Below are 20,155 nucleotides of genomic sequence, written 5' to 3' on the forward strand. Positions count from 1 at the left end.
TTCATCATGTTCGAACGTCTCCCTGAGGAGCTTCTTAGGAAAGTTGCTAGAGGGTTTCGTATTCAAGATTTCAGGAATCTCTCTCTCGTCTCCAAGACCTTCCACGCCATATGGACACCCAGGTTCTGGAGAACACTGTGTGTCGACACTGCTGGCTCAACAGGCCGACCGTCTTCTGTCAACATCAAACGGATCGAAGAGTGCGCCCATGCGCTTCAGAATGCTTCTTCTTCCATACAGAATGTCTCCGCCGTTGTGTTTCGACGGGACACTCGATGGAAGCTGTGGGACTATGAGAAGGAGGAAGACTGGCCCAACGTCGCCTGCCTGCACCGGCAACCGCCCCCAGAGGATCTTAACTACTGGAGAGCCTTGCAACGAGCAGCGCCAGTCGCCGGATGGTCATTCGATCAGTGGTTCTACAGGAATCAGAAATGCATCGAGGCAAGTATAGAACGAATGGGTGAGCAGCTGGATTCCGACCCCATGGACGATATTGCCCTCGCTATACAATCTGTCATTGGACGCATACCCGCTGGCCAACTTCAATCCTTCACCTGGGACTTGGCAACATGCATTCCTCAGGCTGCTTTTGATAGTCTCTTCCAAGCGCAACCGCAACTCGAGTCTATCACATTGACGGCTGATGCCTGTTGCAAGGTTGCCGGTGAAAGCTTGCACCTTCCCTTCCGCCAACTCAAACGGGTCATCTTGAACTCATTACCACGATCTCATGTTGTACCAGTGCGAAGAATGCTGGGAACAAATAGAGGGCACCTGCGTGACCTTCAAATCGAGGAGTTGGTGCATGGGTGCTCTTTAGAAGAGCTCTTATATGGCGGAGAAGACTGCGAAGATCCAAGAGATAGGGAGTCGACAGACGAACGCAACGGCGAACTGGTGGCGGATCCAACGGTGTCTTTCCCGTCACTAGTGACGCTGTCGTTGCGGAATATCGACTTGACCGAGAGTATGGACCGGGCATTCAACATCAGTGGCCTCACATCACTTACACTACGCCAATGCTCAAGGTCGAGCGAATTCTTTAAAGGAATCATGGCAAGGAACAGCCCGCTTCAGCTCAAGGCTTTAGAGTTCCTGGCTGACTATGCGGACCGTGACGAGGATGAAGTCACGAACACACTCAACCACTTCCTCCTTTCATTCAAGGGCCTCGAAAAGCTTTACATCGGGTTGATAAAAACCATCTACTATCCGGACAGCCGGGATAATTTTCATCCCCTATGGTCTACCGTTGGTTATCATGGCTCTACGTTAAAGAATCTGGTGATTCACCCGCGAGGCCCAATCACGAGGACAGATCGGGCTTGCACGATGGGGGGCATCCAGAGAAATGTTGATTGGATTCATGATGTCGTTGGAAAGCTCGAGATTCCACAAGTGACCATTAGCAACTGGATGAAGGATCCCGCCACTCATCCCCTGTCGCCGCTGTCAAAGCTCGAATGCCTCGGCGTATCTTCGGACCCGTTTGCGAAAGCTACAACGCAGGATGGGGGATCCGAGCAATTTCTTGTATGCATCCTCAATGCCATCGCAGGACCGCACCTCCTAAGCATCGCTAACTGGTCGTCGACCGTGCAGATAACCCTCCTCAGGCCTTTCACCTCATCATCCCGCCGCCTCAAGCTCTTACATCTCCGGAAGACAGGTTCCAATAGAGAGGATCCATTTGGTTCGAAGGTTTTCATGTCGAGTGTCAGCCGACGGGTCAGCGGAGACAAGACCATTCCTGTCCCCCCTTCAAGAATGATGGCATACCTTGACCCCGACTTTGCTCGGTTTCTCAATTGGGTCTTCGGGCGAGAGGGAATCCCCTCCCTCGAGGCCGTCGCGTTTGGGGATTTTGCCAACGGCCACATGAGCGGTAAATACCTTCATAACATGTTTGCATGCCGCAGCAGTGATGTACGTCAGGGATATCGATTGTTTGACTGTCGCTACAAGGTCCGTGAGCACGAATGGCGGGTCGTGGCGGATAAGTACGCTGACTTTTTGGAATCGTGCCCCGTCGGGCCGCGGGTGGAGAGTTGGGGGCATGGGTCGAGGTATCATTTCTAATCGAGATCGCTTCTGTTTTGAGGAGGCAAGGAATTCGGGCTCTGGTAGATGTAAGTAGAATCTTTATCAACAGGTACGATCATCCTTCCCAAATGGTGATATGGAACTGTAAAGACAGCTGCTCTTGAAGTGAACGACTAGACAAAAGAAGGTATCTATCAGATTCAGCATGGCGATTTGGTAATAGGTAGGTAAGTGGTAATGAATATGGGAGTATGAAAGAGTGGAGGAGAAAAGAAAAAAGAAGAAAAAATCAAGCCCAGACAGAGCTACCCAACCCTGTCTCGAACGGGGTAGCTCTCGACTGCCCAGTAGCCTTAACCCGTGGATGAAGTGCGAAAAGGGTCCCTGGGACACAGTCGAGCACCTTAACTAACTAGGCCATGGGCAATTTTATTGAAAAGAAGGTCTCCAATGCAGTGTATAAACCCCACCATGGCCCCTTTCTCTGTTATTGGGTCGCAAGAGGCCGTCTGCTCCCTCCTTCCCGGCGGTGATATAACATTGCCGGGCCCGGAGAGCACGCATTCGATGTGGGCAATTCAGACTTTTTCTTCCTTTTCCTCATGCGACTTGCTCCTGGACACGCGCCCCATAGACACCCACAAAGAAGCCATCCGAAGTAATTAGTTCTTCTCCGCCATTCTACAGCACCAATCTAGCCGGTTTTGGGGAGGATAGTACAGGACGGTATTATGACCTATAAGTTTTGACCGCCCCTGTGCATCGTCACCTCAACTACTGTTGCCCGGGAGCTACATACGCGAAAGCTCCTGGGTAGTTGAGCCCTGAGATTCAGTACCACCATGCGAAGTCCTGTTCAAGTGGTGGAATCTCATGACAGGTTCAAGTCTCCGCCAATACCGAGGAGGCTTCTTATTATATCTGGACCTCCCTCCTCTCCTTCCAATCTTAACCTTCCCCGTACTCTCTGACCTCAGTCAACCAACTACCCCCATCCTTGACATTATAACAGTTCGTTTTGAAAGTATGCTAACATCTCGCAATCACAACACCGCTAATACTCGTTATTTACAGGCTCATCTCTTCGGGGAGCAACCGTGCTACTGAACGAAACCAAACGGCCCCTTCACTCCCGTATTCCAATTCGGGTGCATGTGGAATTGGGAATTGAGGATACAGAAAAGCGTGCTGGTAAGCGGTTTCGGGGCGAAAATTGGGATTGGGCCGCGACCGGATTTGGATAACACCGCGCTTTGAAGCGCCCGACGAGAGCGCAGAAACGGATTACGACGAGCCCGGCGGTCATAGCACCGCCAGCAACCCCCTCCAGCAGCGCCCACAGGTGTTGTACTCTGCGGTTGTTGGGACGATTAAAGTTCAACCGCGGACCGAAGCCCTGCAATTGCTGCGACGATCAGCCAACTGCCTGACGTCGAAGAAGATGCTGTTCGTCTGGTGTATTGCGTTGATGATCCTCCGGCTACGCCTCACCCCAAGAGTTGGAAGGGCAGAGGTGTTTGTGTTATCCGACAGCCAACAGGCACTCTCGATGTTGGATAGATGTCCGTTCAGGGCACCAGGGTTTACGCTGACGACGATGCCGTTATACATTCATTTGGCTGAACTCACCAGTAAGCTTCAGGAATTGGGTGGCCTCCTGACAATTCGTGGGTCCTTGGGCACAATCACAACTTTACTGTGCATCAGCTGGCAGAGGAAGTAGTCCATATGGCATTTTCTTGATAGTATGTGGGAGTTACCAACACATCGGCATCGAGAAGGAAATTCCCCTATATAACCCATTATGCTGGGCAGATCTCTTGGCGCACTTCAACAGTTTCGGGACAAGCATCCGACAGTGGATGTCAACATCAGCACCTCAGCATACAGACAAGCCCATAACAAGTGTTTGAGGCTGAAGAAGTTTCCTCGTCCCTGGGATTGGGCTCTGCATCACCAAATTATGGAGCTGAAGGAGGATTTGTTTCACATTATTTGAGAACCTAGCTGGGGGACTCAGATGGGCGGTTGTGCGGAAACATGTCTTGGTGTGCTCATGAATCGTTGGAAAGTGTCGCGAAGTGTTTGAATGTGTTGGAGGGTGCTGGAGGATGTTGAAGCCATGGACTGTGGTTGCAAGTGGGGAAATGGTTGACAGTGTGTCGGAGAATGACGGAGAAATGTTGAAACATTTAGGTCACTGCAAGAAGGAATAAGGATGCTCTAGGGGACTGCATGTTAAGGAGGACCAAGTGAGCTGTCTGTGTCAAAGAACCTCAACAAGGTTAGGTAGATGTATACTGAGTAAGTGGTATTCACCGGTTACTATCTCCAGATTTTTCGTCTCTTCTTCAACTACCAGTCTCTTAAAACAACCCCTCTACCCACCCGGCAGACACCTTTCTTCTACTCTCCCCCTTTCACAACCACGCGGACACTCGCCCCTCACAAACTGCCACCCAAACAACACTTTACTCTGCTCCCTCCCCACCCCACCAAGCACCACCTCCGGGTCCTTATCCCTCATTCCAACGCCACTCCCAATAACCTCTTCACTCCCGATGTCCAACTGCCCCCATCCCAGTTCAATCAACTCTTTGATCGGAACCCCGTAAACGTACTCCCTAAACCCTGCCCATCTCACCGCGGCAGCGCACATGAGGCAGCTTTCGGCGTTGGTGTAGAGTGTCAGGTCCTTGAATGCGGCTAGGGATTCGGCAGGTGTCATGTTATACGCAGAAGAGACAAAAAGAGAGGAGCAATTATTAATGGCGGCGATTTCGCCGTGCAAAGTTGGGTTTCCTATCCGGGAGTTACCGTTAGAGCCGGTGCAGATAAGTGTTCCTTGGGGGTTGGCAGAGGTGTGGTTCACGATGACGGTACCAAAGGCGGCGAAGGGGCAGGGGTGGGAGAGGGCGAGGGTGTTGGCTTGGTGGATCCAGTATTCGCGGGTGGAAAGGGGGATGGTGTCATCGTTGTAAGGGTTTGGGAGGGTGGGTGGTGATGCTGGGATGGAGGGGGTGCATGCTGTGATTGTTGGGAGGAGGAGGGACAATGAGGCTAGTAGCGATTGGCTTTTCATGTTTGGTTGGGTTGTGTGTGGGAGAGAAAGAAAGGTTAAGGCTGTGATTGTGAATTGTGTGATGTTCCTGGATAGTTGGTGGTTGGAATGCTGACATCATTGTTTCGAATTGGCCAGGACTTTTGGGTGCCACACCGTCTGTCTCATTCCGTCAACTACACGCACGATGAACGAGCTTTATGATCACGAAAAGAGTGTCATCTCTGTATTTTATTAAATATGTAGCCAAATTTGATACCGGAAGATTGTTAATAAGGGTATACAGACGTTGCCGCCGCTCAATTCTCCCCCTTTCTAATGTTTTGTGTTTCCATTCACGTGCCTCTGTGCAACGCGGCTGGCTGGCCGGCTGGCGGGGTGCCATGTGCACTTTCCAGCTCCCTTGGAGCAATCTCAGGACCGGGAGCTTCCGCCCTGCCCTCTATATCCCATCGGTCACTGCTCAACTCGGCTGGCGCTTGCGTCTGTCCAAGTTCGTAAGTCGTCATTTGTGACTCCTTCATACCGTGGTGCAACTGTTGTTCGGGCTGGCCGGAGTAATAGTATTTCTCTCCAGGCCCAGAAACGACGGGTCCGGGCGGAGGTGTCCCTGCCTCAGTGACAGGTAATTCTGCTGTTGAGTCGGTACCGCTGCGGGCCAATCCACGACGCTTCGTCCTCCAAAGCAAAAAGGCGCCAACCACGATGGCAATTGCCACCGCAACAGCACCGACCGCAATGCCGGCTATCGCTCCACTCGAGATGCCACCGCTGGAAGGCTCCTCGGGCGCTGATGTGTTGGTCGGTCCTGGGTCCGAGGAAATAGCTGACGAGGGAAGGTCTGAGGGCTTCCATGCGAGCTGGATCATGGGTGCATAAATATACGCCTGGGACCAGTTCTTGTTGGGGAGAGTCATCGGAGCTAGATTGATCTGGCTTCCGCTCTCGCATTGATATGTCGAAATGGTGGTGGCTCGAGCATTCGAGATGCAGGTTTGGCCGTTCTCGTTGTGGCACGCATAGCCCTCTGGGCAGCAGCCCACAAAGGTCTCTTCTGGCTCCATCCGGTACTGTACGCGCCAACCCTGAGAGGTGGCGCTGGCGGTGCATGCCGACACATAGCCCGCCGGGCAGTGAAGGCCGGGCGAGTAAAATCCCCAGCCGTAGAAGGCCGAGTTGGTTCTCGGAGCGTCTGTTGTCGTCGGCGGCCAGCAGTCGGCGTTATCCTGGACGTCTTCCGGCCCGCACCTCTGGCCCAACCAGCCCACGTTGAACACGGTGTGATGGGCCGGTGTCCAGCATGCTTCCGGAGCTGTGAAGGTCGTGGTCAGATGACCGAGGATCTTTCGGGCTTCGTCGGTAAAGATTGACATCCTGTCTTGCTGCGAACTCGGACTTGTTGGTTCGGGGGATGAAGTGTTGTTTTGTCGTCGTCGAGTTGAAGACAAAAGAAACTGGGAACGCAATACCGGTCGTCTTTGGGAGCCACTCCGCTTTTCATGGCGCGAGATTCAGCGGCCGGGAAGTCTAGCGAAGCGGCCAAGCCCGTAGGTCGTCAGGGTGGTCAAGTCTACGCTGGTCGAGACAGGGACCACATATCCAAGCTGTTGTTTATCGATTGGTTGGCGAGTCTGCACCCTTGCTAGTGTTTATCAGTCCATCCCGCTGATTCGATCATTGAACCCGAGACCGCCACAGGGTGACCCGTCCGTGCATTTTAAGGTCGGCGGGCACGTGGGCTCGACGGGTACCCGGGATCGAGGCCCGGCGATGGCATAGTGCGCCTTCCAGCAGTAAGGATCCTGGTATGATCAACGAGGCGAAGATAGCAGCTTTTTTTCCACCTCCAGTGCAGGCCAGAGCCTCAGAGGCCTAGACCCTAGGTTTAGGGCGGCGCTGCAACGAAATGATGTCTCATAAGTTTTAAGATCGCCTGGGTTCCGGTAGTCAGTTGGCGCGGTAAATAAAAAAATGCAACCCTGAGATCCCCAAACTTGTTCCCCAGACACATGGCCCCCACGGCCGGCGCCGCGCCGGCTTCCCTTCTGGCCCACAAACACGCAATCCAGCCATCAAGAAACTCTTGTACAATCTGCGCAACATTGACAAAGCCTCTGCGATTGAAAAGGCTCCCAAGGGTAACGACAGCGAGGCCCCTTTCATCACCGCTTTTCCAAGATCAAGAAAGCCATACTCTGCAGGGCTTGGTGCTTCCACATCTTCTTATTTTAGAAGCCTCCATCGAAAAAAAAAGCTTGACTCGAGCCTGCTCGCTAAAGACATCGCTTAAAGTGAGCGATGTGACCAGCATTGGTGGAGGGGTCAAACCAGGATCGCCGATTGAAGAAGTTCACCGCTCGAGGTCCATAGCGAAAACTTGAGCAAATTCTGCATAGCTTGTGCAAGGATGCAGATATGCCGGAACCGGAAGTGCCATCGTCAACGGCGAGAACGCGGACGGGTTGTTCGTCGGTTGCTCAGGAAGTAAAGTAAACAAATCCGGGAAGGAGATGTATCTACTGCTCAGGGGTCACTCCTGTGTCGACGAAACCCTAACCCAGGCAACACCAGCCAACAGCACCAACACAACACCAATTGCATCGTCCCAACAGCCAACCGCATCCACGCAAAACCCTGTGACACAGGGTTGATCCTTCCCAACCAACAGCCCTGAAAGATTCCGCCACTGTCACTTAACCAGCAACTCCCCCCCCGGTGGCGCTGTCGAATTGTTTACACACTCTTTCACTCATTGCCGTCAAGAAAATTACCACCAAAATGACACGCTCAATCCTCCCAACCTTCCCGCTCATCATCCTCGGCGTGATCGAGCCACTGATGCTGTACGTCCCCCATTCTACCCACCCCTCTAATTGCCCAAATCACTCACAATTCCCCAGCCTCGAAGCTTACCGTGTCGGCATCATCAACCCTGGCGCCCAGCACTACTTCACCCGTCAACTCCCGCCCGACTTGCTCTACACCACCAAGACTACTCAGCCTCCCGAGTTCTCTCCCCAGGCCGAAACGGTCACCCTCCAGCTGGTCAACGTCTTCCTCCTCCTCGCGGGCTTGGCTGTCGTGTGCTGCTTCAGCAAGGATAAATGGACCGTCAAGGGCTACTGCGTCGTGGTCGGGCTGGCGGATTATGGCCATATCTGGTCCATCTACAAGGGTTTGGGCGCCGAGGCGTTTTGGGAGTTTGGCAAATGGAACGACTTGGTTTGGGGCGGGGTGTTGGCGTCCGCGTTGTTGAATTTGGTGAGGTGGGGGGTTGTGTTTGATGCTTTCGGGAGGTTGAAAGATGGGAAGAAGGTGAAGACGAAGTGATTGAGAGCTGGGGGCGGTGGAATCATTTGACGCTATGGTCTGGTCGTCAGAGGTAGCTTAAAGTCAAGAAACCAAGCAATGAGTTGTCCTCGGACTTCACAAATTGTCTGGTGCTCAGCCATTGATTTGCGATATCTCGGATCCCATTGTTACCTCAATGTCACCAGGCAGTCGGCTCGGTGATGCTCGGACAAAGGCCGACAGGGGTATCGGAGGTACGTACCTCCGACCATTCCGTAATCAACAACTTTATCTTGACTTCATGTCAGCCTCAACTCCCATGTTTTTTGCCTTTTTGCCTTGCATCGTTCATCATACCATTCATACTAGTTAGTACATCCAGAATGGCAACGCAGACACAAACCGTTATCGTTGCACCCCAATCTGCACACACCAACCCCTCCAACAACAACCTCATCACACTTTCCAGCCCTAAAGGACCACCTGAGAATGATAGCCACCCCGACGTTTCCATGTCCAAGCGGGACATCACCCTCCTCCTAACACCCCTCTGCCTTTCTGTTCTCTTGTCTTCTCTCGACCTGACGATCCTCACCCCCTCCATTCCCTCCATCGTGGCCGACTTTGCCTCCCCACAAGGCTACATCTGGATCGGCTCTTCCTTCATCCTCGCCCACACAGCCAGCACACCCATCTGGGGCGCAGTGTCCGACATCTTTGGCCGCAAACCCATCATGCTTTTATCACAGGCCATCTTCTTCTTCGCAAGCTTGCTATGCGCCCTAGCAGAGAACTTGCACTCCCTAATCATCGGAAGAGCATGGCAAGGGGTAGGCGCGAGTGGGATGGGGATGATGGTCAATGTGATAATTTGTGACTCGTTCAGCTTGAGAGATAGGGGGTTGTATCTCGCGGTAACAAGCGGGGTGTGGGCGTTGGGGAGTGCGATTGGGCCGGTGATAGGTGGTGTGATGAGCACCAGGTTGAGTTGGAGGTGGTGTTTTTGGATAAACCGTCAGTTTTGTCACTTGGGCTTTCTTCCTCCACAGAATCACACTAACAAATCCATAGTTCCCATCGGTTTTCTAGTTTTCTTCACCATCCTCATCTTCCTTCCACTCCCATCACCGCCCAAGACCCAGATCCTGACCGGGCTCAAAGCTCTGGACTGGTCTGGCTCGCTCCTCATTATCGGTAGTGCCCTGATGATCCTCCTGGCCCTCGACTTCGGCAATGTAGTACTAGCCTGGTCTTCCCCCACAGTCATCAACCTCCTCGTCTTTGGCGTCCTGACCCTGTTCCTCTTCTTCTTCAACGAGTGGAAGTTAGCCCCCAACCCAATATTCCCCGCAAGGTTATTCCCCAATCTCTCCACCATCGCTGCCTACGGCGTCTTCGCCTTCGACTCGTTCGTTTTCATTGGACTGGCGTATTATCTCCCTCTCTATTCCCAATCCGTGCTTGGAGCCAATGCGCTCACGTCGGGAGTCCACCTTGTCCCATTGATCGTCTCGTGTTCTTTATCGGCGGCGTTTGCGGGGGTGGCTATCCAAAAGACGGGGAGGTATCTCCCTGTTATGTATGCCGCGCAGGTCTTCCTCATGCTTGGAGTGGGGTTGTTCGTCAGCCTTGACTTTGCGGAGCCAGATAATCTCGGGAAGTTGTTCGGGTACGAGATTCTGGCTGGAGTAGGAGTGGGTATGAACATCGAGGGGCCGATTCTGGCTGCGCAGGCGGCGGCGAGCGAGCTTGATACTGCGGCGGTGATTGCGGCGATGGGGTTTGCGAGGTCGATGGCGACTGCGGTGTCGATTGTCGTTGGGGGAGTGATCTTTCAGAATGGAATGGACGGGCGGAACCGTGGTCTGGTTGAGAAATTGGGAGGTGATATCGCTAATTGGTTTGGAGGGGGAGAAGCGGCCGGGAGTATCGAGAGGATTGGATTGCTTGGTGAGCAGCAACAGCAGTTTGTGAGGGGCGCATATTTTGAGTCACTGAGGTTGGTTTGGATCATGGTATGTGGTTTTTTATCTGTTTGTTGGTGTTTGGGAATTGATCAGCTGACAAATGAACAGTATGTCGCGTTTGCTGGCCTTGCCACTGTCCTCACTTTGTTGGTTAGAGGGCAAAGGTTGAGCAAAGAGCACAAAGACGTCGTTTTGGGTGTGGAAAGAGGTCGGACTACGCAGGGGCAGCTACCGGTACAACTGGGACCTGTGCCTGAAGTTAGATCGGGAGAGGGGAGTGCGGCGGAAATCAGGCTGCGGAGGGCTGCAGACATATGATGAGGCTCTGGAGGTGGTACGCTCTTCACAATACCTCAGAGGCCCCGGGCTTTGAATTGGGTAGAAGCCGCAGCCGCCTGAGAGAGCATGGGAGCAAATCATCAGCCAATCGGAGTGGTTTTTGCATTGGTGGGTCGATTTGACCGGCCTGCTGGGCTCTGTCAAGTCGTCATCCGTCCAACAATTGCCAGCTGAGCTTTCTGATGTACCACGTCAGATCATTTTGCAGCATCATCATTCTCTTTTGCAGTGAATGTCACAGATCTGTAATATTGTTACAGTTGGATATTTGACAGTCATGACTCGAGGCTCGGCCTCGGGATTACCCTCCATTTCTGGCACGGTCACTCTGTGGGTAAGATTCGTGATTGTATAAAGCTAGCTTCACCTTTTTGACGCTCCGTGTCCTTCCTGTCCCATCCATTTAATTACCTACCATACCTTCATCAACAAATATTCGACTCTCTTAATGAAATGTGTTCAAGGTCCATCATTCCAATAACTTGCGTATATACTACATCATGCCTCACTAATGTGGAAGGAGGTAGGTGAGCTCCTTCCCTCCATGGAGGTCCCACTTCGGCAAGCGGGCGTGTTCTCTTGTTCTGTTGAATAGGGAAATGGCCCTCACAACTTCATTGAATTCCTCTGGTTAGGCACGCATCATTAACGAACACCCACTTTTCTTCTCCAACAGCCTCCCTGGATAGAGGGTAGCTAGCGGCAGATGACTAAGTCCGCTGATGCATGATTTGTTTCGAGCTGTTTTAGGATCAACTTCCATCACTCAAACTTTCAACCTTTTGACCTTTTGACTTTCCAGAAAGTCCATTCAATCCTGTTCGTCTGAGTCACATCTCAGCTAAACACGAGGTTACATTGCCTCACCGCGGTTGCTATCCCTTGTTTACCGTGCAGGACTGCCTCAGAATGACTGGATCCTTCGTTGAAAGAGGTTCATTAGTACCGGATGTTTTTGCTAATGTATTTTCATTTATCCAGATGGACAAGATATGCTTTCGTTAAAGAAATACCGGACGCCGATAAAAAGGACATTGGACGACCTTCAAACCGACGAAGCCCAAGTCGGAATCAGACAGGCCAAATCAGATGATCTTAGTAAAAAATACCCTTTTCTACTCCGGGATGGCAAAGAGGACGAAGGACCGATATTTTATCCGATGCCTCCAAGCCCAAACTTCCTGCAGCTATTTTCGAATCACTACCCGAAGCTGTTAGCCCGAATCGAAGACCAGCAAATGAATCGGGAGGCTGCACTGGCATATGCTGCCTATATTGAAGCATTGCTACGGAAAGAAGGAGACATTGTTCGGTTGATTTATGGCATGGATGGTTTAGCTACATTGTAGTTCGACTGGGAACCCGTCCCAGGCTCCTTTGCTATATGTCTAGATGCAAGGATAGACGACGGACATTTTGTTGGAAAATCACAGGGGTTCTTTATCGATGAGGTCCCATCAATCCACTGGGCCGAGCTTATGGGAATCACTGAAGTAGTGCATCAGACCGTTCTTCGCCGCCGTAAGGCTATACCGTCCCGGGGTGAGCTGTACATACTTACTGACAGCGCTCAAGTTCTCGAGTATTTGCAACGATATCCACACGAAGTCCCGGTTAACAAGCTGGCAATGGCGCCGGTGTACGATTATTTGGTGAAGCTATCAGAAGAGCTGGATAAGATGGGATGGGTGTTTACGATTGCTTGGGTGCCTGGGCACCGTCACCAAATCAGATGTCACATCAAAAGTGATAGAAAGGCAAGAAAAACCAGAAGGGAAGGTTATAAAACCATTAAGAAGCTACTCGACTGGCCTAACACAATCCCAACACCACTGGCTATGTCGGATGCTACCTATTTTGCGCCGATGACGCATAGTTCGATATGGCCTTCCTGCATGCCAGGAGCATGGAGGCTATCCGCAATTTACCACCGCTTTTACATATATGGATCTTTTTAAGCTATCAGAGACGTATAATATCCTGTACTAGTTTTACATTAATGCGGTTGAGGGTGGGGTAGAGACGCCCAAGGAAATTCGAATTAGGGGGGAAGAGCTACTAAGAATCAGATGAGAGGTGCTTTAGAGTCGGGGCTGGAAACTAAAGCCTGAGGGAGCTGGAAGTATAAAGATTCCATAGGAAGGTGGAAGCAAATTATGTTAGGGGCAGCTAAGAGTTTTAACGGGATCCCAAACGTCTACCTAGGATAGGTATGTCTTAGTAGTTAGGGAAATTGAAGATCGGCCACCTTCCCGAATGGACCGGATAAACTTTTGTTAAGTATCCGTCTATTACTATCTTTAACTTTTGTCTTTAACTGATTTAATAACCAATAGTACTAGCATTAAACCCAATCCCGTCTTGGGAGTAGAAATAACTCTGGACTTTCTTTAAAGGATTAATATTTTATATTTATAAATCACGGAAGATACTAACCTAATCATCAATAATGGCCAACCCCTCCTATTATAACTTAATAACCTCACTGCCCGATAAATAACCACTTGCTAAGCTTCCATCATAGTTTTCAAAGGTAAAATGCTAAATAATCTTTTAAACTCTTCCAAGAGGTGACCGGAAATTTTCCGGAAGGGAAAGTATAATGCATTTGCAATATGCCTATCTAAACTTCGAGGACACCGGGGATTATTTTTTATAAAGGCACTATCTTGAGAGTAGATGGAGGTGATGTCAATGGGTGACCCTGGGCACCAGTAGGTTCTTGTTTTGCGGTTAACTATTCCGTCGGTCGAGGTCAACTCTACATAGGGATTCAGAAATTGTGGTAATATCCTACGTTTTCGGAAGAGGGATCCTAACTACACACCTTATCACTAAGGTAGTTGATCTTAATACCGGTCTATAGGTACCTAGTGTCTCTCTCGAGGAGTTGGGCTAAAGAGGATTCGAGCTGATAATTTCCTGGATACCAGGATATAATTACCAGATTATTATTGCACTCCCCTCCACTGCTGTTAGCAACCAACTCGCTCTTTACACTATTTAGATATCAGCCTTAGCATTATAGTACTTGAAGGCTTCTCACTTTACGCCCCGCTACCTTCTTGAAACACAAATAGACTTGGGGAACTGTCTATATAATCTTAGAGACGGTACCTAAGGGTGTATGATGTAAGTACATATGCTCCTGCAAAGCCTTTTGTATGCTCAGAATAGACATCTCTTGATGATTTAAATCGAGCATTTCACGTACCAAATAGCTATTTACAGTATTGATAGGTAATCTGTGCTAGATGGAAGCGATTTGTCTCTCAGGGAACTGGACAAGTAGATGCGGGTATTGTTAGAGGAGGTCCTGTTTTTGAAATAAGGAAGTGCAGACCTACGCTAGAGGAACTCTCGATAACAGCAGCCCTGACTATGTTGTCGACAATGGAATTGAGCGCGCCTTCTAGTTTTGCGTGGACAAAATTTTATAACCACAAACACTCCCTCTTTCAAACAGCTGTTTTTCTTTGCAACGCAGTCAACCAAAATAAACCAAGAGATCGAAGAAAATGGGTAAGCAACTAATTCATTTTCGATACAGACTCCTCGCTAGTAAGCGTTCGACTACGCTACCAGCAAGCGTTAATTACAACGACGGTACTCGCTCAGATGACATCAGCTACGCTTCGAGGCGCTCAGGACTGCTTGTTTTATTCGCTCGGCGACAAGCCGTAACCTATCCGAGCTTTTGCATATGTTAGTATTTGTTGCTAACATTCTATTTTTGAAAGCTACTCCTTACATACAAATACCGGCGGACCTTAAACCCCCATGGAAATGTAAAATCGAAGATGTCGAGAGATGAGGCTGGTCCTGCCATTCTTGAAGATATGGACAGCTATTTCCTGTCCAAGCGCTTTAAGAGAAGCAATAAGGGTGATGTCCGCTTGTTATGGTGTCTGGAAATGTGCCGAGCACATCATCCTAATAGCCATGTGCTAGGCGGAACAACCGTTGGATAGCCAATAAACTGCTGACCGAAAGCTCCTTGTCCCAGGTACGGTTCTCCACTGGCACTCTGATGGATTAGACAGTGACGACGTGACATTAGGCTTGGATGGTCTGCCTTGAACTCTTGCACGGCCCTGGTACCGCTTGCTTCCAAGACAGGCCATATCGAATTGATCTTGAGGGTCTTCAGCGTAGCAGAGGTCGGAGAGGAAATTGTGTTCTCGCCATCTCAGCTTCATCCAGGCCCTTCCTGATAGCCAGCACTTCCAGTCGCTGAAACTCTACTCAGCTTCGCTTGAAGCACTCAGACTTGTCCGTTTGCGAGCGAACAAATTTGTTCCGAAGCAAGCCTCCTCTTGCCTGCAACCAAAGACTTTCGAAACCCGGTTCTGGATATTGAACAATGCAAACGCCATTAGCGCAGTAAGCAGCATATTAAACTGCACTGTTGATCGCATAAACTATGTTGATGAGGATATCTCCGACCCTGGTAAGCGCGTCGATCTGAGAGGGGTCGGCAAATGTGCTATCGAGACCAATCTGTCGGTTACATCCTCACCAATAATAGTTAGACCTGGTCCCAATGCCTAGGGTACCGCCGTGTGATTGTGCTAGGCGGAGAGATCTTCGGTAGGCACTATTTTCACTCTGGTCGCCGTCGGTGAATGGCTGACTTAACTTATGCATTCTGCTTCCACTGCTGCGCCTGTAGATCTTCTACAGGCCTCTCGGGTTGTGTAGCACTAGAGACCATTTAGGCTGACAGAGAAATACTGACGCCTGAAAATCCCGTGTCTATCAATGCCGGGCGAGGTTAGACAGTGTCACTTTTCTTGCTGAGCACCGCCGGACGCTGTCTTTGAATGGTGTAAGCGATGATCATGACCATATTGCAAAGAGCGTCAAAAACACCGAAGAAGGCCAGGCAGCAGCACACTGTTGAGCTTTCAGTCAGCATAAATACTGGCCAAGTCCACACCCTTCCATTCTCACCCAGCACCCCTCATCACTTTCACCGACGGTGCCATCTGCATACCTACCTCTTCGCATTCTACCCACCCATCATTCACCATGAAACCCTCCACCGCCTTCGCCCTCGCCGCCCTCTGCATCAAGAGTTGCGTGGCCGACTTCTGGATCTACGAGGCTGGCGGATTTGGCGACATTGTCCCTGTCACGTACTTCCGTTTCTACCACGACCCTCCCAAGTGCGGTACAACCGGCAATAACAACGGACAAAACTATCTCCCATACGATGATGTCAGCAAGAGAAAGGTAAATGTCTCGTCTCTGTGGCCGACTGTGAAGATGTATTGACTGACGATAACTTCAGGGCATTGCCTGTGACGGGAACGGTTGCGAGGGTGGAAACCCCAACGAGATCACCCGTTTTGAGATGAATGTGGACTGGGGACACTACAGTACGTCGCTGCCGTCCAACGATGAGTGCTACTGGGCGATTTCTGACATGACTTGTTTGCAGCTATTTACAAGGACCGTGGCTACAGGATGTACGACAAGAAGAACAACGTTGTGGGGCAGTGTCGTCCTGATAGATCCAAGAGCTATCTTTGTGTTGGCACCGGGCTTCCTGATGGGGCTAGTGTCTTCCACTGCACTACGTCTGTTGACAAGTTCTGACAGGAACGATGAGGTTGGGCAGGACATGTGAGAAGGGTTTTGAAACTGGCGTGATGGCCTGAATGTGAAAGGGAATTTGAACAGTTGTTGTTGTTTTAAGTATTAGTCGACGGGAACCTGTAAGCAAAGAAAATGAGAAACAACAAAAATAGCACTGCCTTGAAATATCGGTTCGTTTTTGATTGACTGCTCAGTTTGAAGAAAAATCTTGAAGACGCAGACAAGCCGTTAGAGTGACAAGTTGACTCGATCAAATAGCCATCGTGGCCAGGGTTGAATTTGTGAGACGCAGCGAGTGATTACGTTGCATCTTCGAGGGTTGGGCTGGTCCCTGCGCTAGGTACCTGAGTGCAAGGACCGAGGAGCAATACAACAATAAGCAACCAGTCAGTGGTGCAATTAGCAGAGGTGTTGGCTTTCACACTGGGGTCCCGGAGCTACTCGTTCTTGGAACATACTGGGGAATGCTCTGCAGAGAACAGTGAAGCCTGGGATCACATGGGGCGACCAACGCAAGGTCCTCTTGGAGGCAGAAATTGCTTGTTTTTTGGGTGACCTTTTCTATAGGATCTGCACTTCTTTCCCTTCAAACCCAAAACCCTCATAATGCAACCGATGCAAGAGTTGTTACATGTTGACATTGTGTAATATGCATCATTCAACATGTGAGGAGCATCGTGACAAACTTGGGGCACAGGAGGCCGACGGTTCAATTCCGAAGTCAAGCACCATTTTGTCACGCCCTTGGGCAACATGTCCCCCACTGATATGCCCTTTATAACCTCTGTAAACTGTGCTCCTTGGTCGGGATATTTTCCAGAAGCAACATGGAGGCCACTGCCTTCCATCTCATCATTTCATGCACATGGCTGTCACGTCGTAGGGGAGGTTTTCAACTCGACGAGGCAACCGCATCAAGGCCGGTTAGCTATGCTTACAAGCATTCTCGTTACATAGTCTACAGAAATCAAAGTTCGGCGTATCTCCCAGGTGCCCGTGTGTATCCGTGAGTAGTCCTTCTTTATCCCCATCTTCGCCACATAATCCTTAAGAGATCCTCCCTTCGACACCGAACTTGCTCCGCAGTCTCTGTCCCTGCTTCAACCGCGGCAATGTAGTACTCATACAGCACTTCGTAGATTTCTGATGGTTTGAAAAGGCTCAGATAAGGGTAGGCATTCTCGAAGTCCTCGACAGCTGCTGTGTCTCTTGCATGCAGGATTGGCCATATATGGAGTTGTGTTTCGATGGTGCGAAGTGCGCGATTGGCTTTGGAGCTGTCGCAGCCTGATCCCGAAGCTCATGCAGCCTCTTTTGACATTGCCTCCGTAGATTCCGCGATTTCTTGTCGCTTCGCGCATGACATGTGATGTGGTGGTTGTGTCCTGGTATCCAGGCGATAATCAATCCGATGTCCCTTTGGTGCAACTCTTGTGATAGTGCTACCAGATAGTCATAAACCGGCGTCAAGATCAATTTCTCGCGAAGCGCGCTGTTAGGCTCCCTCTTTAGAAAACTCAGCACATTGGTGCAATCGCTGAATATGTAGAGTTCACCACGGCTGTGGGAAGTCGATAGTCGTAACCTCAGCACAGTCTGGTGTACCGCTTCCGTGATCGCCATCAGCTCTAACCACTGAATGGACGGTGCCCTTTTCACAAAGAACCCCTGGGCTTCTCCACAGAATTCCCCCCCTTTTGTTCGTTTGTCCAAACAAACTGCAAATGCACCATACACATCATCCTTGTCAGAGTGACACTCAGCTGAGCCATCGACCCCATACACAACTCGCAAAAAATCTCTATTGTCGCGTGGAAGCGACAAAACATGGTCGGCGTATGCCAGCGCTTTGTCTCGGTCCGCGTCGTGGTCCTCAGTTCGCGCCAGGAGTTGCGGCAGCTCGTTCGCAAACCGCACAGGGGTTGATGGGAGCGGGAGAAATGTCGGCATTTCGTCTTCCTTCCCATCCCATAACAGGAATGGGAAGCTCTTCCGCGGATCATCCAAGGGTTTGATCTTTCGGATGGTGGATTGGACGCTGTCGCTCTGGAAATCCTTCCGCGACCTTTTGGAAGGGTTTCGCAGGTTTTCTAGCGACGTGGCAGCCTGGGCTGCTCATAAGACACAGATAAATTAGCATTTAGTCTTGTTCAATACGCTCTCCAACCAGCACAACAAATCATGTATTCAAGAAGACAGATTGAGCCACAGTGCTGAATGAATCATGACTCCGCGATTGTTTTCCAAGCCTTGGTTTCACAAATCGGTGCCTGAACGGACAGAGGTCGATTGCCGGGAGAAAAACACAAAATCAAAGATAATCAATAAATAGTAAACATGAAACTTACCCATGTTGGAATTTGCCTGTTGGGTCCGTGGTGACGTGGATGCAACAGATGACCGTGACGAACTGTGAAGTAGGTGGCGAGTTTGGCGAACATGCAGAAGGCCAGAAAAGATTCCAGGCAGGAAATTAGCTGGATGGGTTCGATAGACGGCACTGGCAACAGATATTGCTCTTTCCAGAAGGCGACCATGCCTCAAACGTGGGTGCCTGTCGGTAACGTGGGACCACCATTGTGGGAAGGCACGACAGAGTTGCTTCCACATGACCAATTATCACTTTTGGATTCCACTGATCACCTAAACCACTCACGTGAGCAGACAATTCAGAACGGGGGATGTAGTATATAAGCCGAATTTCTGGACATCCTTTCAATCTGGTGCTCTTTTCCTTCCATGGCCGCAGCTTCAACAAACAGGGACAAGCCAACAAACAAATCCATAACCTCTCCCTCAAGAGCTTTGTCTGGGTACCTATCTATGAACATGGGCAAGTATCACAACACAATTTAGCTAAGGTATCACCACATATGCTCATTGCGCAGCCAGACCTTTCCAGTACATGCAGGCGATTGGTGGATACAAGGAATACCAAAGAGTTAGAATGCTGAAATTAGATATTGAAACGCTCAGGCAGACCAACAAAGCAATGCAAAACAAGAGCAGGACCAGTGGATGGAGCATGGAATATAAATATATGTTGGCAAGGATAGGTATGCATGACTATTATTGTGAAAGAAGAGATGGTTGACTGTGAACTGGACAGTCAGAATGACTCTGAAACAAGGGGCGCTGGGTTAAGGTAGAAGATAGTTACCAAATGACTCCGAAGTGGAATGGTATGACAGCGAATCAAGTTCTTACTTCTTGATGACAACCTGTAAATGCTTCGATATCGTATGCTCATATGTCTTACATCCGTTGAAGACTTCGCTTTCACTTAGAATGTGTGTATGTTACCGAGAAAGACAGTTGTGTGTCGGATGAGCAAAGTCCAAACTCAAAGATTGCAGTCTTACCAGAGGAGCACAGGTTCGGCGGTGCAGGTCGATAATGATAATAGAACAAACTTTAACAGGTAACCCAAAGTTACCTAAAATGCATCTTAAAGCTGTTACGAAGAAGCTGGGTCTTTGGGTCGCTTGAGTAAGATAAGCCGGAGACGCGAATACAAAGAAACTCAGCTGAAAGGAAGGTCAAAAAGTACCCAATCTAACGAATCCAGCCCACCTTGCAATCTGATCATCCGAGAAATCATCCGGAACCTAACCTTCTTCAAATAGGTATCAAACTTGCAAGCCACGGTAAACACCAGCTTCAGATGTTCATATGTCATGCTTTTCCCCTGGAACTTGGCCAGCTGCCTCGCCGTCATAATAGGGTTCCGAATTTTAGGTCCATTCGAATGATCGTCCTAGACTCAATTTCATCTTGTTTGTAAAAGTTTTACTAAGGATAGCAATGCTGAAAGGGGTAGATCTCCATCTTCTCTCCTATACCATAAGTT

General features: G+C 50.0%; 6 protein-coding genes across 6 annotated transcripts, besides 4 other annotated features; 4 read left to right on the forward strand and 2 right to left on the reverse strand.

Moving 5' to 3' along the window:
* Positions 1–6: 6 nt before the first annotated feature.
* Positions 7–2,082, forward strand: PODANS_6_7740 (uncharacterized protein; the record flags this gene model as incomplete). Its single annotated transcript, XM_001910662.1, has 2 exons — positions 7–1,536; positions 1,606–2,082. The coding sequence occupies 2 exons, from the start codon at positions 7–9 to the stop codon at positions 2,080–2,082; spliced, it is 2,007 nt and encodes a 668-aa protein (XP_001910697.1).
* Positions 7–2,088: a repeat region (rgion triplique sur le chromosome 1 et le chromosome 3).
* A 2,338-nt stretch (positions 2,089–4,426) lies between these two features.
* Positions 4,427–5,128, reverse strand: PODANS_6_7750 (uncharacterized protein; the record flags this gene model as incomplete). The annotated part of the gene is made up of 1 exon (XM_001910663.1): positions 4,427–5,128. The coding sequence occupies one exon, from the start codon at positions 5,126–5,128 to the stop codon at positions 4,427–4,429; it is 702 nt and encodes a 233-aa protein (XP_001910698.1).
* Positions 4,460–6,806: a repeat region (rgion triplique sur le chromosome 1 et le chromosome 3).
* Positions 5,443–6,480, reverse strand: PODANS_6_7760 (uncharacterized protein; the record flags this gene model as incomplete). Its single annotated transcript, XM_001910664.1, has 1 exon — positions 5,443–6,480. The coding sequence occupies one exon, from the start codon at positions 6,478–6,480 to the stop codon at positions 5,443–5,445; it is 1,038 nt and encodes a 345-aa protein (XP_001910699.1).
* Positions 6,807–7,306: 500 nt separating the features above from the next.
* Positions 7,307–7,465: a repeat region (rgion triplique sur le chromosome 1 et le chromosome 3).
* A 234-nt stretch (positions 7,466–7,699) lies between these two features.
* Positions 7,700–10,660: a repeat region (rgion duplique sur le chromosome 3).
* Positions 7,886–8,437, forward strand: PODANS_6_7765 (uncharacterized protein; the record flags this gene model as incomplete). The annotated part of the gene is made up of 1 exon (XM_001910665.1): positions 7,886–8,437. The coding sequence occupies one exon, from the start codon at positions 7,886–7,888 to the stop codon at positions 8,435–8,437; it is 552 nt and encodes a 183-aa protein (XP_001910700.1).
* PODANS_6_7770 (uncharacterized protein) lies at positions 8,620–10,683 on the forward strand (the record flags this gene model as incomplete). Its single annotated transcript, XM_001910666.1, has 2 exons — positions 8,620–9,412; positions 9,470–10,683. 2 exons carry the CDS (start codon positions 8,620–8,622, stop codon positions 10,681–10,683), a joined length of 2,007 nt encoding a protein of 668 aa, XP_001910701.1.
* Positions 10,684–15,735: 5,052 nt separating this feature from the next.
* On the forward strand, positions 15,736–16,305 carry PODANS_6_7775 (uncharacterized protein; the record flags this gene model as incomplete). Its single annotated transcript, XM_001910667.1, has 3 exons — positions 15,736–15,939; positions 15,998–16,085; positions 16,148–16,305. 3 exons carry the CDS (start codon positions 15,736–15,738, stop codon positions 16,303–16,305), a joined length of 450 nt encoding a protein of 149 aa, XP_001910702.1.
* Between the last annotated feature and the right edge of the window lie 3,850 nt (positions 16,306–20,155).

Source organism: Podospora anserina, chromosome 6, assembly GCF_000226545.1.
Source record: "Podospora anserina S mat+ genomic DNA chromosome 6, supercontig 2".
Classification (NCBI taxonomy): Eukaryota; Fungi; Ascomycota; class Sordariomycetes; order Sordariales; family Podosporaceae; genus Podospora; species Podospora anserina.